This window comes from Danio rerio, chromosome 5 (assembly GCF_052040795.2).
Source record: "Danio rerio strain M-AB ecotype USA chromosome 5, GRCz13ab, whole genome shotgun sequence".
Lineage (NCBI taxonomy): Eukaryota > Metazoa > Chordata > Actinopteri > Cypriniformes > Danionidae > Danio > Danio rerio.
In genome coordinates this window covers 5,978,957-5,996,163 of record NC_141025.1, presented here as the reverse complement: position 1 = coordinate 5,996,163, position 17,207 = coordinate 5,978,957, and the positions used below count along the sequence as shown (strand labels likewise).

Genomic DNA, 17,207 nt, shown 5'->3' with positions numbered 1-17,207 from the left:
TATTTTATTTATTTTTAATTTAATTTAAAGTTTTTTCCTTTCATTTCATATTATACTTTTTTATTTTTAATGTAAAGTTTTTTCTATATTTCTTGGTTTTATTTGATAAATTTTCCATTTATATTTAAAAAAAGTTTTTTTCTTTAAATCATTATCTTATTTTATTCATTTTTAATTAAACTTTATAATGTTTTTTCTTTAATTTATTGCCTTATTTTATAATTTTTTTATTTAATTTTATAATGTATTTCTTTAATTTATTGTCATATTTTATAATTTTTTATTTAATTTTATATTTTTTTCTTTAATTTATATTTTTATTAATTTTATTTAATTTTATAATGTTTTCCTTTCATTTCTCATATTATTATATAAAATTTTAGTTTTTATTTTATTTTATTTTATTTATTTTGTAAAGTTTTTTTCTTTCATTTTTTATCCTATTTTATTCATTTTTAATTTTATTTAGGTTTTATAAACATTTTTCTTTTATTTCTTCCATTTTATTTTATTATTTTTTGTTTTGTTTTGTTTAACTTAATGTGTCTAACCCTGTGAGTCTCCTTTATCAGTTATGATTAACTTGACTTCTTCACAGGCGTGTAACGAGTTCACTACCCATGTGATGAACCTGTTGAGGGAACAGTCTCGCACTCGACCCATTTCCCCCAAAGAGATCGAGCGCATGGTGAACATCATCCACCGCAAGTTCAGCTCCATCCAGATGCAACTCAAGCAGAGCACCTGTGAAGCTGTAATGATCCTGCGCTCACGATTCCTCGACGCCAGGTCAGAAATACACCAATTTCACATCCAAAACACACTCGCAAAACAGCTTGCAGCACATGCCTTTCACTGACACTAATTCTAATTCACAGTCACAGTCTAATTGTGGTGTTTTAGTGACTGTCGCTTTAAATTCAAATGAGATTGTGCTCTTTGCAAAAGAGGGCGGAGCTACAAATGCCTGTGTGTCAGCATAGTGGCAGATTTAAAACAGGACTTACGTTATCTCTAAAACTCCACACTTATAATGCCTCTTAGTGGCTGACAGATGGCTGCTTATCACTTAGGGCTGTCTATGCTAACGAGGGAGAGATGGTCACTAGTGGGCGGAGCTTTTCCTTTGATGACACGTACAAAGGGAGACTGTCAATCAAAGTGTTCTGCAGACTGTTTTTATCAATTATGATTATAACAAATACATTGAAATAATGTTTACCATTAGACGCTGGTTATATTCACACACTGCTGACACACAACTGTGCTTAAACCCCGTATAAAAGGGATTTTTGCAGAATAAAAGTACAAATTCTGTCTTGTTTTGTAGGTTTTTACACATGTAGGTGTTTTTTGCGCATGTAGGTTTGTTTCTCCTTGTTTTGGATTTGCTGACAGCGAGGCGTTTGTGAACGAGTGGGAGATGTGCTAATATTTTAAGGTCTTGTGAATCACGCTGTTTTCTTAAACTGGCAGAAGGAGGAGAAGTAGATCGCTGGGCGAAGGAAATGTGCCAATTACTGCCGGTCGGTTTGCAAGAGCACGAGTTACTCCGGAGTAAATTATGCATAAATCTGCTTAACAGATGATTATTCAAATGATGGAATGCAAATGAGGCGGACAGTGATTGGTGGGTTCAGTGATGATGCAATGTGTATTTATACAGTATATTGCATTTATTGTGTATGGCCATACGCCCAAAGCGCTTCACAATTATGAGGGGGGGGTCTCTTCACTCCACCACCAGTGTGCAGCATCCACTTGGATGATGAGACGGCAGCCACAGGACAACGGCGCCAGTGCGCTCACCACACACCAGCTATCGGTGGAGTGGAGAGACAGTGATAGAGCCAATTCGGTGGATGGGGATGATTAGGAGACCATGATGGGCAAGGGCCGATATAGGGAATTTGGCTTTGGGGTTACACCCCTGCTCTTTACCAGAAGTGTCATAGGATGTTTAATGACCACAGAGAGTCAGGACCTCGATTTAACGTCTCATCTGAAAGACAAATGTTGATCTGATGTCATAGCATTGGGTTTAACCTTACCTTTCATTTAGTCTTCTAGACCAGGGGTTTTCAAACTTTTTCAGCTGAGGGCCCCTTTGTGTAGGGCGAATTCTTTCGGGGACCCCCAAAAAATAAATATCACGCCACCCCCTCAAATTAACAACTGTACTTAATTTTTTTAAATTGTATTATTCAATACATTTATATTATTATATATTATTCAATAAATTTATATTATTCACTATCTGGATTAATTTTAGTAAGATGTTAGTTGAGTTGACATGGTTTCAGTGCTTCAATCTATTGATCAAATCTTCATGCGCAGTGTTCATTGTGGTCTTCTCTCACTGGATTCCATCAAGCTATATTTTGTGTTTGAGTCATCGCGTTTACACAGTTTTTTATGCCATTTTTATGTTTTTTTTCTGCCTATGCACAGCTAGACTTTTCTGTATTTACCCTTACAGCTGAGACTCTAAATGTATCTAAAGATTTAAAGCTTTAAAGAGTTTTGTCATTCATCAGCGTGTTAACAGTTAACTGTACTGTTGTAACTAGCAATACTACAATGGAGGCTGTAGTGGTTCAGTGTGTTTTGTTTATTTTTATTCCTTTTTTTTTTGTGCACATCATAATTTACTCAGGTCGACAATCCTGACTTACACTGATAAAAAATAATTTCCTAAATGCAATCTAGAATTGGGTATTCAAGTTCAAAAAGCCACAAATTTTACTTTGCTTAATTTTAGAAGCTTTGCTGACTTTAAAATGTCCATACCAGTTTGTTCTATTAATAATAATACTGAACATTACATTTAAATTAGTTACACAAATAAATATGGGAAAAAGTGGAACATCTTGAAAAAAATGCATTTATATTCAGAGTATTAAAATTTGATCAGATATGTTGAGCTCCATTAAATACAGAGCACTAATACATTTTAATATTTAATAATTAATTAGCCCTTTAACATAACACAAACAGATACATTATAATTTTTATAGGCTATAGTGGTTTTATTCAGGGTGTATACAATTTAGTTTTTTTTAATCATCCAGTTATGAACCAATGTGAGTAAGAGGTCCACTGCAGAGCTCATCTAGCTGTCATTAGTGTAACAGGGGTGAAACTGAGCACTCACTGATGTGATGACAGCTCCATTCATTGTTATTGCAGCACTTTTTGCTTTACAATTTTAATATGTTTGTTTGCCATGCTGCAAAGAGGACCGTCTGATATTTGTACAATGCAAAGTGTAAACCCTGTCGCACTTTGGACGAGGTGCAATATTGTGCCGTGTCTTTAAAATGCTATTTGTTCCCCATGAGTGAAGCCTGCGCAAAGAGGCGCGCGCTCCGCAGCACCCAGCTGATCGATTACTTAGGAACGCAAGCCATATACAGGGAAGTGCTTCCAGCCTCCGAAAATGTTCTTATTGATCATGTATTTTAACTGAAATATTGTCAGTAAATAGACCTGATCATTCATTTAGTTGTTTAGCGTAAAAGAGGTAAGCGTAAGTGAAAGGTAAACGCCGTCAGGTGCAGCAGACAAGCGCCAAAAATCACAGGAAGTGCCCGGCCAGAAGCGCTTATTCAATAAAAGTCCCCGTGCACAGAGGCGGGCCGCTGCGCTTCTTTTCCTGTTTCACGAAAGTGTCAACTGCATTTAAATGACATAAGCATAAAGCTTAATTTTTGCAGTACTTTTGAGCTCAAACTATTATAAAAAATATATTACCCTTCAGAATGATGCGTGACACAAAATTCAACCATGTGGGCCCATTGATTACCCCTTATCTAAATTTTTTTGCGACCCCCCTAGCGCCATCTGGCGGCCCCCCAGGGGGCCGCGGCCCCCAGTTTGAAAACCCCTGTTCTAGATGATAAATAGAATAAAGCAATATCTACTACATGTTGTCTTTTTAGTGTAAACACAATGGATGCTTTTTTAAGGCGCCTAACTTTTTTAAACAAAAAAAGACACTTAAGTGCACAAAACAAATGCTGGGTTTTTGTAACCTAATGTTGGGTCAAATATGAACAAACCCAGCCACTGGGCTAAAAAGTGTCATTTAGAAAAAACTACCGTTGGGTTAACCCCAGGCTCATTCTGAAAGCATACACGCTATATACATTTTAGGAAAGTGCTAAATACATGCCAGGAGCTATATATTTTTGCAGTTTTTGTTTTCGAGAATCCACCAGAGGCCACTGTTCATGCTTTTTAGATCTCAAATTTCTCTTGGGAGTGCTATTCGCACCTGCTCTTCTCGCGTAAATCCACCAGAGGCCGCTGTCGACCGACTGACTGAGTGATCGACTGACCCACCCTCCTCCTTCCCTAAACAGACCCATAGGGCTCTATTTTGACGATCCATGCACAAAGTGCAAAGCGCAGAGCGCAAAAGCATTAAGGGCGTGTCAGAAACCACTTTTGCTAATTTAGGAACGGAAAAATGCGCTTTGCGCCGTGGCGCATGGTCTAAAAGGGTTGAGCTTATTTTCTTAATGAGAGTTATAGGTGTGTTTTGAAAATAAACCAATCAGAGTCTCATCTCCCATTTCCTTTAAGAGCCAGTTGCATCGCGCCAAAGCGCATTTGCTATTTACATGACGGACTTTGTAAGTGGAAAAACTAAGCGTTTCACTAGCAAGAAAACAGCAGCAAGAGAATGAGAGATAAGGCATCTCATTATCTACTTTCACGCTCTCGTGGATAGGGAAACATTGTACGCACAGACATCAATAAGCCTATAAATAATTAATTTCGTTTGTTAAGGGCAAAGATTTGCTTCAAAACTTTTTCTAAATTCAGTTCTAATTTCCAGCAAACGAATAAATGAACAATAATAATTAAACAGAGCATCTGCAGCGCGAGAATGAGAGATAAGGCTCCTGAATTATTACAAAAATATCGCACACCCAAAAGTCCCATCAATTATTCTTTATGTAAAGTATACATCCACACCAAAACAAACAAACATGTGTACCGTTATAGATCTGGCAACACTAATGCATACCTGTCAACATTGGGATGTGAAAATAAGGGATATGCCCACCATAATAAGGGATATCCCTTAAATAAACAGTTAAATGGTCAGTAATATGTTTTATTTATTATTATTATCTACAAAAGATAAAAATAAATATATAAATTAGCAGCAAATACATTAGCAACCAGTTCAGCTTATTAAAATGAATAGCTATTATAATGAAATAGAATCAAGTTATCAAATCTCATTAGCCGTTTCTTCACTGTATAATGTACACATTCTGATTAAAGAGCAACGAATGAATCTCTCATTTATTTAGACTTTTTCGTTTGATTACATTAAATAACAGGTGTCACTTTAAAAATACACACATCTAACAATATAATGAAGGCATTCGACTGCTTTTTATGCTCATTTAAGACTAAATTAGTTGTGTTTGAAAAAAAAAAAAACACCAACATCGACATCTTTAGATATTATTATTATTAATTATGTGTGTATGTCTGTTTAAACACGCACCCAAAAGCCACTTTCGCTCCGCTTCAAGTCGCGTGTACAGAGTCCATTTGAGAAACAGCGTCTGTTTAACACTATGGAGCGCGTCAGCTGACAGTCATGCACCATTATAAGACTGTTTTGAGGATTGCATATGAGGGGTGACGTCACCTGTAATAAAAAGAAAGGGGAATCACGCCATTTATATATTTATTTCAAAGTGTTTTCGTGCCTAAAAAAAGCAAAAGCACAGAACAGACTCACATTTAGGAGCAAGGGGCGGCCCCTAGTGGTTCGGCGGTATGGGTTGTGTATAGGGAGGCCTGACTCTTTAATGTTTCTTGCCACCCTTAAGAGAACCACTGAAAATACAGGAGAAATACGAGAAAATACCTTTATGGGATGATAGCGGGATAGAACTATAAAATATGGGAGAATCCTGGAAAAAACGGGAGGGTTGACAGGTATGCTAATGATTCCTGTTTCTCCAGGAGGAAAAGACGCAACTTCAGCAAGCAGGCGACGGAGATCCTGAACGAGTATTTCTACTCTCACCTCAGTAACCCTTATCCCAGCGAAGAGGCCAAAGAGGAGCTGGCCAAGAAATGTGCCATTACGGTTTCACAGGTGAGTCTGTCCGTACCGTGCACACTATAGCCTTCAGAAGGAGATTTAAGGGGATAGTTCACCCAAAAATGTAAAAAAAAAAAAAAAAAAAAAAAAACACTCACTGTTCACTCTCCCTGAAGTGGTTCCAAACATTTCTGAGTTTCTTTATTCTGTTAAACACATAAGGAGATAGTTTGAAGAAAGCTGAAAACCTGTAACCATTGACTTCCACAGCAGGAAAAACAAATACTATGGAAGTCAATGGTCACGGGTTTTCTCAAAATATATTTTTTGTTTTCGTTATGTTCAGTTTGGAACAGTTAAAGGGTGAATAAATCATAGAATTTTCAGTTTTGGGGTGAACTATTCCTTTTAAGGCACAGTATGTAATTATTTTACCACTAGAGGGCGTGTATTCACAACAAACAAAGGTGTAGTTTGATGATGGCGTAAGGAATCATGGAAGTTGTGGTCTTCATTACATCCTATGGGACTCATGATATTGAAGGATAAGCTGAAGTATTTATAACAGGGGTCTCAAACTCAATTTACCTGGGGGCCGCAGGAGGCAAAGTCTGGGTGAGGCTGGGCCGCATAAGGGATTTTACAAAAAAAAGTCCTCAAATGTCATTATTAACAGTTTTAATTATTTCTTCTGAACATGAAGTGTCCTGAACATTAATAGAACATTGAGTGAAGATTATGAACAGTTCTTCTGAACATGGCATCTTTTGCCTACTTCTTGCTGCCAGAGACTTGACAGTGCTTCTTCTCACAAGTCTGAACCACATTTGGCTTTAGAGCGGAAGCAGTAGATGATCATCATTAAGTCTAGACCTTTGACTTATTGAAGTCCTAGGGAAAAAAAGTGGGGGAACTCACTCAAAACTTCCATTCCCTTACCTAAAAAAAAGGCGTATATGTATAAATAAAACACCCCCACCCCACTCCAGTCACATCAGTCTGTACCAGTCTGTATCTACCTATAATATATATAAGATGCAGGGCAGGCAGGTGCACACATAGGGCTCAACCTGTGCAGAGCACATGCCCTTTTTAGTCTTGCATAGAAAGTGCCCTTCCAAAATGATCAAAAGTGCCCCCGCGACACGCCCTCGGTCCCGCCCTTCAGTAGGCGCGCGATAACACCGCTCTTGAGTATGTGCGCAACAACACAGCTGATCAGAATGCGCGCGACAACACGGCGGGCGGGGAATGCCAGTGGCCGCTGTGCACGGATAGAATCAGCGGAGCAGGGAGCGCTCTCTCTCCCCGCTCTGCTGATTCTGTCAGTGTACAGCGGTCGGTGCGGGCCACAAAATATTGCACTGAGGGCCGCAAATAGCCCGCGGGCCGCGAGTTTGAGACTCCTGATTTATAACATTCCTGATCATGGTAATCTGACACAAAACAATGCTGAAAGCAGAAGTAAAATGTATGAAAGAAGCAGAGCTTTTATTATGCCATCGTCCACCACTTCCTGTTTTTCAGCTCATGATCACGTAAAGAAAAAACAGTGCTTTTTATCAGACTAAAACATTTTAGGCATGCTATAATGCTGCTCTGTGCAGTCGAATAAAACACACAACATAATAAAGCCTCGCTGCTTTGAACCAAACCAGAAATTGAGAGTGTGTGATATCATTAGCTTGAACACACAGCACACGCTCCATCTTACTTGTTAAAATTGCTTATTTCTCAGGGTGTGAAAGTACTTCAGAACATTTGGGATAATGTCAAAGTACATATGTTGGCAACATATACAACACAGTTCTGTTTTTGGGGATATTTTAATGAAAAAATCTTACATCTTGTGCCTTTAACGTAACTAACAAAGTAGTTCAACCCAGGCTCATTGTAAATATGTGCCCAGGGCTACATTTTTGAGAACCGAGAAATACCTATAATGGTCTATGTCTGCTTGCAGTTTTAGTTTTCACTAACCCAGAAGCGGGCACAGTGCATACCTGTCAACATTGGAATTTGAAAATAAGGGATATGCCCACCATAATACGGACCCCCACCCCCCCCAAATCCATACATTGCTAAATATGTTCATTTGGAGCTGTTTCATTGTAAATAAACAGTTAAATGTTCAGTAAAATGTTTTATTATTATTATTTACGAAAGAAAAAATAAATATATACATCAGCAGCAAATACATTAAGTTTCATTTTTTCTGGTTCCTGGAACCATTATTTCTTGGACTCAAACCCCTGTCTGCTTCACCTCCCAAGCCTAGTGTCGTTCACCATGAATTCTGCTGCATGTGTAAAAAAAATATCTTAAAGGAGAATCTGACCCAATCCCAATTCTATTCTTGTACCCCTACCCCTTTCCCATGGCCCTAAAAACAAGGAACAAGGAAGGGCTATAAACTGTACCCCTAAAAAATGGGACAGCACTACAACACCTGCATATGTCATCACAATCTCTTCATATGAGATTGACGAGGGTGACTGCTGTTGTTTTTCCAGTTGCGTTATTTTTTAGTATTAATCATCAGGAAATCACTGAAGGCTTCTGGGAAATTTTTGTACCCCGTGGTTTGGAGTGTGATTCTGAAAAATCTCTGTCTAGCCCTTCCCCTTAGCCCTACACCTTCAAGCTAAAGAGAATTGCGACACCCCTGCCCCTACACGTAAGGTAAGGGGAAGGGCTAAGGGGTAAAATAGGGATTGGGCCTAAGTCCGACCATCTGTTAGTGACCTCAAGCAGAAGAAAAATTTGATTCTGTATAAGGACAATGATCCAAAGCACATCAGCAAGTCCACTTCTTTCAAAATGAAGACTTTCGAGTGGCCTAGTCAAAGTCCTGATCTCAATCCACGTAGCATGCCCTTAAAAAGCTGATTCATGCTTAAAGAAAGCCTTCCAATGTGGCTTAAATATAACAATTTTGCTAAACAGTCACAGAAAAAAGCCGTCCTTGGTATTGCCCTGTAGCATTTGTTTTACACACAAAATGCTGCCCTTATGTACCTGCACGCACATATTTCTTGGTTCTCAAAAATGTTCCCCTGGGCCCATTTTCCCAATGAGCCTGTGTTGAGTTTGGTCGAAGGTGCTCTGTGACACTGTGAAGGTGCAGAGAATTTGGCTCAAATACAAGTGATGAAACAGCAATACTGCCCAGAAATATCTCAAAATGATATAACGCACAACAGTGCGCAGTTTTTGATCCTGGAGGTATTTCTACCATTTTCTTTATAGTTATTTAAGAAAATTTCAAAGTAAGGTTTAATTTGAGGTAATTCATTTGCCCAAACTTGCCAAAATTATAATAATAATAAATATAGAAATGTATACACATACAAACGTTCTAATATATTTTGTATTAACCCAGCAGGCACACAACATCATATGACTTAATATTAGGTTAGATTTAGGTCATGACGTCAGGTGACCAAAATTCAATGTCTAGTCAGCGTCTACCAAACTACTGCCTCTATACTCTCACCAGGGAGCTCGAGGGTTCATGGGAGTATACCCAACCAGTTCACATGTGTTTTGTGGACTTGGAGAAGGCATTGAACCATGTCCCTCGTGGCATCCTGTGGAGAGTTCTTTTGGGAGTATTGGGTCAGAGGAGTCTGGTTTGCATTGCTGGCAATAAGTCCGACTTGTTTCCAGTGCATGTTGGACTCCGGCAGGGCTGCTCCTTGTCACCAATTCTGTTTATAATTTTTATGGACAGAATTTCAAGGTGCAGCCTTTGGCTGGAGGGGGTCTGTGTTGAGAAGTACAGCATTTCATCGATTATTCGCAGACGATGTTGTTCTGTTGGCTTTATCGAACATGGACCTTTAGCATGTATTGGGGAAGTTTGCTGCTGAGTGTGATGCGGCTGGGATGAGAATCTCCTAAGACTGTTGCCCCCACGACCAATGAGTTCAATGAATGAATGTCTAGCCAGCGTCTAAGGACAACGTTATTTTGACGTCCAATAACAACGTCAAATAAATTACCTTGATATTTGGTTGATTTTAGTCTTGGAAAGTGACCAAAATCCAATGTCTGATAGATGTCATAGTGGTAACATGCACACAATGCCAAGGTGTAAAATGAATAGACGTTGATATTTGGTTGATTTAAGGTTGATTTTAGGTTGGACATTGGACAATGACGTCTGCCTGACGTTGGGTTCTGACGTCAACTTGATTTTCATTTCCAAACAAAATCCAATGTCCCTACGACGTTGGGGTACGTCGGCATACAATGTTAATGTGACTGTGACCACGGGGAGTGACACAAACAACAGAAGTAGGATCCAAATGCAGGTTTAATCAGTGGTCAGGCAAGCAATGTTCAATACAGGTGTAAACTGGTATATGCAGACAATCCAGAATCGTAGTCGAATAACAGGCAAGGAGGTCAGAATGTAGGCGACAAACAAGGACAAAAGGATAAGCTAGGATAAGGTCAAAACACGGAGAAACAAGACAAGGAAAACGCGTTGTAGTGTTACTTTACAGTTAACAAGACTTACAATGGGAGTGAGTGAGTGTGCTGCTTAAATAGTGTGTGCAATCAGTCTCTGACAATCCTCAGGTGGTGCTAGTAATCAGTCTAGATGAGGAAGCATGTGTGAGTGTGACCGGAGTGCATGAATGAATATGTAGTCCAGAAATGGCGGAATTGTAGTCCATAAGTTATTGTGAGTGAGATCCAGCGATCTATGGAGTTATGATCGTTGGAGATTGTGACAGTGACGTCATGTTGACGTCCTGTACCTGCAGGGAAGGTATTACATACATTAATTTATTTACCTTCAGCTTAGTCCCTTTATCAGGAGTCGTCACAGCAGAATGAACTGCCAATTATTCCAGCATATGTTTTGCTGGGAAAAACCCATACACTCGCATTCACACACTCATACACTATAGCCCATTTAGTTTACGCAATTCACATATAGCGCATGTATGTGTTTGGGGAAAACCGGAGCATTCGGAGGAAACCCACGCCAACACGGGGAGAACATGCAAACTTCACACAGAAACGCCAACTGGTCCAGCTGGGACTCGAACCAGCGAGCCACCGTGCTGCTCGGGTATTAAAGATCTAAGCAAAACAAACATTTCATTCTTAATAAACATTGTAAATTTAGAGTTTAGCATTTTAATTGTTTAGAAATTCACTTGCAGCGAAGGCCATTTCAAAATGAGTCCTACATCAACCCCAAGCTTGCATAAGATCATGTAAACTGAGCACTTTTAACAAAAACACCATCTAAAATGGTATTTTTACCTCCAGAAGTCGGACTGTTGTGCTACAGAGATCTGGGCACAGATGATGATAACGTGAGCCACTTTTATGGTTTATGTCTGTGTAACGGTTGGGTATGTACAGGAGGTGGTCTCTGTAAAAAAGCCCCTTGTTTTTGTGCCCTCAGGGGAAGGGAAGCACCATCACTGTGTCACAGGTATGTTCATTAAAACATCGTCTGTCAGTCCGTCCGCTGTGTTGTCTGTCACTGTGTCTCTGTGTGCTCAAAACAGAAACAAAACAGGCCCAAATGACATGATTAGCATCGAAAATGAATGAAATTGTGGTGATTTCTCAAATTTTGCAGCAATGTTTACAGCATTAACTACTCATCTGCTGCCTGATTGATATATGGAATGTTTCACAATGAAGACTTTTATTTTATCTGACTGTTTTTACAGTCAAAGTCTGAATTATTAGCCCTCCTCTTCAATCTATATCCTTTTATATACTTTTTTTTACAATTTATATTTAATAAAAGATTTTTTATCAACACATTTCTAAACATAATAGATTTAATAACTCATTTTTAATAACTGATTTATTTTATCTTTGCCATGATGACAGCACATAATATTTGACTAGATATTTTTCAAGTCACTTCTATACAGCTTAAAGTGACATTTAAAGGCTTAACCAGGCTAATTAGGTTCACTAGGCGGGGTAATTAGGCAAGTCATTGTATAACAGTGGTTCGTTCTGTAAACTATTGAAAAAAATATTGCTTAAGGGGGCTAATAATATTAACCTTAAAATAGTTTAAAATAAATTAAAAACTGCTTTTATTCTAGTCGAATTAAAACAATTAAGGCTTTCTTCAGAGGAAAAAATATTATAGGAAATACTGTAAAAAAATTCTGTGCTTGATTAAAAATATAAATTTATAACAAAACAAATTTGAAATATATAAGAAATATTTAAAATCAATTAATCTATCTCTGTTTATTATTATTACTACTACTGTATCTCAGTATCATATACAGTGGGTCACACTTCAAAGGAACCATTACCGCTGTGCGAGGCGCCGCGCCGGCAATAGGGGATTAAGAACATGCTTTTAGCTGTAACAGCCGTTTGCCACCAGGGGGCACAAAGACACGGGATGGGAACAGACAGAAATATACAGTAGCTACACGCTGTTACTTAAAAATGTAGATGAAATAATGAAACAAAGCATTATAATTCCTTCATTAATCATTAAACACTTGTTAACAAGCTTTATTATCAATGTAAACTTGTTTAATAAGGATTCATTTTGTAAAGTAAAATAAAAAAATAAAAGACAACTAAAATGAAAGTACAAACATACATACATACACGAATAAATAAATAAATAAAGCCGTGTAAATTTAGCCTAATATAGAGAGATGTACAGTGTTTATTATTTAAAGTGATAGGACTAACACTGTCAATAATAAGCGTTTTCATTTGCATTTTCGTTGTTGATTATATAGTTCTTTCTCATTTTATGTCTTAATTAATGCACATAAATAAAAAAAGTACAATTAAATAGGCCTAAATAATAATTTTTAAAAGACATTACCAGCGAAACACGGAAAAACGGTCACTAGGGCCAACTTAGTTTACTCAGTTCACCTATAGCGCAGGTGTTTGGACTGTAGGGGAAACCGGAGCACCCGGAAGAAACCCACGTCAATATGGGGAGAACATGCAAACTCCACACAGAAATGCCAACTGACCCAGCTGGGACTCGAACCAGCGACCTTCTTGCTGGGATATAATATACTTACAATAAATATAATGCACTTATTGTGAGAAATTGTTTCAGACTTACATTTGTGACCCTATAAATAGCAAGTAATTGGCATTTTTCCCAGCTTAAGTTAAACAAGAAAATCGCAAGCTCCAAAACATTGTGGCATGATTTTGCGTTTAAAATCCGGAAGTGGCCGAATGACAAACAGAACAAAATACTGTCATTTATTCAATGCAAAACTTAAAATAAGACATTCAGCCAATGCAAACATTATGAAGACAATAAGATGCATTTTTTTGCTCATGTCTTCTGGGTGTTTTTTATTGGATCCAGAGATTATGACATGAGCGCTGCATTTTTTATAGCGCTTCTTGAACCATCCTGTACCCCATTGGCAGTTTAAGGATTGTTTGGAGATATTTTATGAAGGAAACATTGCTCAGGGTGGATGTAATTTTAATATGCTTGGGTTTCTGCCACGGTAATGTGCTTTTGCTAAAGGTTGGTCCATTTACAATATCCTACAATTGTATGAGGATACCAGTCGCTGTAAAACATGTGTAAAAACGCATGCATGGTTGTTTTGTTTAAACCCATATTTTATTGAACTTTGGAGTGAAAACATGTTTTTTATTAACTATAAATGTACCGTAAGTGAAACCATGTGTCAGGGTAACCACTGAGGGAAAATTTGATTCATTTTAATTTGAGATATAGTCACAAATACAAATATTGTTGTTGAATCCTTATGAAGGATCATGTGACACTGAAAATTCAGTTTTAAATCACAAAAATAAATCATATTTTAAAACGTCTTTGAAAAGAAAATACTTCTTTTAAGTTGTAATAAGATGCTACAATATTAGTGAATTTACTGCATTTCCATTTTTTTTTACTTTTCATTTTCCTTGGTGAGCCGTATTAAGCATTAAAAAGACGCCACAACCTAGGATTTCACATGTTAATCACAAATTTTTATTCATTGATTGATTTTTTTTAATTTGGGGAGAAATTCTTTTCTCATAATATTAATCTGCATTTGTTCGTCTTTCTGCCTCTCTCTCAGGTGTCGAACTGGTTTGGTAATAAGCGTATTCGCTATAAGAAGAACATCGGGAAGTTCCAGGAGGAGGCAAATCTGTACGCAGCGAAGACAGCAGTGACGGCGGCTCAGGCTGTAGCGGCTGCAGTGCAGAACAGCCAGAACAACTCACCCGCAACACCCAGCTCCGGTATACACACAACATTAAACAGAAACGACATTTATCCAACTGAAATGGTTTCTGTTTTCCTATTGAAATGGATCCCACCCTTAATGACTGATTGCCTCACCCTAAATGACTGATAGCCTCACCCTAAAAAACTGGTGACTGATAGTCCTACCCTAAAGGACTGATAGCCCCACCCTAATAGACTGATAGCCCCGCACTAAAGGACTGATGACTGATAGTTTCTGCCCTAAAGGACTAAAAGCTCCACCCTAAAAGACTGATAGCCCCGCCCTAAAAGACTGATAGCCCCGCCCTAAAGGATTGAAAACACCACCCTAAAGGACTGATAGTCTCTCCCTAAAGGACTGATGACTAATAGTACCACCCTAAAGGACTGATGACAGATATTCTCACCCTAAAGTACTGATAGCTCCACCCTAAAGGACTAATAGATAAATATAAAAGACTGATAGTACCACCCTACAGGAAAGAAATCTCCATCCTAAAAGACTTATAGCCTCGTCCTCCCTAAAAGACTGAAAGCTCCACCCTAAAGGACTAATAGCCCTGCCTAAAGGACTGATGACTGAATGTCTCACCTTAAGGGACAGAAAGCTCCACCCTAAAGGACTGATAGCCCGCCCAAAAAAAATGATGACTGATAGTCCCGCCCTAAAGGACTAATAGCCCCACCCTAAATTACTAATAGCCCTGCCCTAAAGGACTGATAGCCCCACCCTAAAGGACCAATAGCCCCACCCTAAATGACTGACAGCCCCACCCTAAAAGGCTGATGACCCCACCCTAAAGGACTGACAGCCCCACCCTAAAAGACTGAAACCTCCACCCTGTAAGACTAAAAGCTCCACCCTAAAGGACCAATAGCCCCGCCCTAAAAGACTGATAACTGATTGTCTCACCTTAAGGGACAGAAAGCTCCACCCTAAAGGACTGATAGCCCGCCCAAAAAAACTGATGACTGATAGTCCCGCCCTAAAGGACTAATAGCCCCACCCTAAATTACTAATAGCCCCGCCCTAAAGGACTGATAGCCCCACCCTAAAGGACCAATAGCCCCACCCTAAAGGACTGACAGCCCCACCTTAAGACTGAAAGCTCCAGCCTAAAAGACTTATAGCCTCACCCTAAAAGACTGAAAGCTCCACCCTATAGGTCAGAAAGCTCCACCCTAAAGGACTAATAGCCCCGCCCTAAAAGACTGTTGACTGATAGTCCTGCCCTAAAGGACTCATAGCCCCACCCTAAAGGACTGATAACCCCACCCTAAAGGACTGACAGCCCCACCCTAAAAGACTGAAAGCTCCAGCCTTAAAGACTTATAGCCTTGCCCTAAGAGACTGAAAGCTCCATCCTGAAAGAACCACCATAAAGGACTAATAGCCCCGCCCTAAAATATTGATGACTGATATTCCCACCTTAAAGGACAGAAAGCTCTACCCTAAAGGACTGATAGCACCGCCCTAAAAGACTGATGACTGATAGTCCCGTCCTAGAGGACTTATAGCCCCACCCTAAATGACTGATAGCCCCACCCTAAATGACTGTTAGTCCCGTCCTAAATGACTGAAAGCCCCGTCGTAAATCACAGATAGTCTCACTCTAAATCACTTATAACCCCTCAAATGACTGATAGCCCCCCTAAATCACTGAGAGCTCCACCCTAAGTGACTAATAGCTCCACCCTTAATGCATTACATGTGAAAAGTCTTTTCGAGAGGGGAGGGAAGGTTATGGTGTTTGATTAAAATTAAGGGCACATATTTTTACAAAACAATGAAGTGCAAATACACTGCACATTGTTTAAAACAAACACTACTAAAGATCTGAAAATGCTGACCCACATTTCCAAAATAAATTTAAAAATAAAAAAAAACATTAAAAGAGTTCTGTCGGTCATCTTCTCTACAGGTTTTCAGATGAAAGATGAAGAGTTTCAACTGGACGCAGCAGAAGATAAAAACAATCTGTTAAACAACATGTTCACTGGTACGGCAGACTCTTCCTGTGATCATTCATTATCATTAGACTCAACTTCCTCTGTCTGTCCTTCTTGTTTTTCTGTGTGTTTGTTAGACAATATGCATATAAAGTATCACGCTGATGACCTTTTTTTGAACATCTCTTGTAAACATAACCTTTGTGACCAATGAAAGTTTTTGTTAATTATAATAATATACACAAATAAAAAAAAACTGATGAATTGTAAAGCATGGATACAAAAGTCAATAGCAAAATGTCATTGTATGACTTTTGGCTTCATTAAAACAAATGTAATTTGATCACAATGAAGCTGTGAGAGCAACTAGTTAATACATAAGTTTACCTGTTTTAATAAGTTATGAATCACCTATAGAGCTTTAGAAAAATCACACAAGAGTATTAAAGGGGTCATAAACTGAGAAACTAAATTGCTCTTGGTCTTTTGACATATTAGAGCTCATAATATTATAAAAACATCCTGTAGGTTTTGGGGCTCAAACCCTTTTGTTACTCTAAAATCAGCTTATATTAAAGACAGTGTGAAACACTTTTTGGAATGATCGACTCTATGATGTAATAGAGTGGATAAGCCCCGCCTCTGCTGACAATCGACACCTACTAGTCCTGTTAATATGCAAAATTGTTAGCCAATCAGAGCAGTGGGTGTTTACTTCTTATTTATTTAGGTTTCAGATGTAGATATGTGTGTATTTAAGCTACCTTCATGCACCTTGAATTTACGCAAGTGAAAAATTAAATTAAATTAAATTAAATTAAATTAAATTAAATTAAATTAAATTAAATTAAATTAAATTAAATTAAATTAAATTAAATTAAATTAAATTAAATTCATTCATTAATTCATTTTCTTTTCGGCTTAGTCCCTTTATTAATCTGGGGT

At 38.2% G+C, this 17,207-nt stretch overlaps 1 protein-coding gene and 1 long non-coding RNA gene across 14 annotated transcripts in view; one reads left to right on the top strand and one right to left on the bottom strand.

The window, feature by feature from the left end:
* LOC147843815 (uncharacterized) overlaps positions 1-17,207 on the bottom strand; it is a 103,962-nt gene that overhangs the window by 2,231 nt on the left and 84,524 nt on the right. The gene's annotated exons all lie outside the window — the stretch shown is intronic.
* The window catches only part of pbx3a (pre-B-cell leukemia homeobox 3a), a 108,526-nt gene that overhangs the window by 72,777 nt on the left and 18,542 nt on the right, over positions 1-17,207 (top strand). For 7 of the 13 annotated variants that reach the window (XR_015490782.1, XR_015490778.1, XR_015490777.1 and 4 more), the window contains exons 4-7: positions 599-789; positions 5,995-6,130; positions 14,161-14,326; positions 16,235-16,312. Coding sequence is in view for 2 of the 13 variants with exons in the window: in XM_087253233.1 (XP_087109359.1) it covers positions 599-789; positions 5,995-6,130; positions 14,161-14,326; positions 16,235-16,312 (571 nt within the window). In the remaining 11 variants the exon portion in view is untranslated. Of the gene's footprint in view, positions 1-598; positions 790-5,994; positions 6,131-11,504; positions 11,535-14,160; positions 14,327-16,234; positions 16,313-17,207 lie in introns of all 13 variants that reach the window. The other 6 variants (XR_015490776.1, XR_015490772.1, XR_015490771.1 and 3 more) reach the window with 1 other exon arrangement.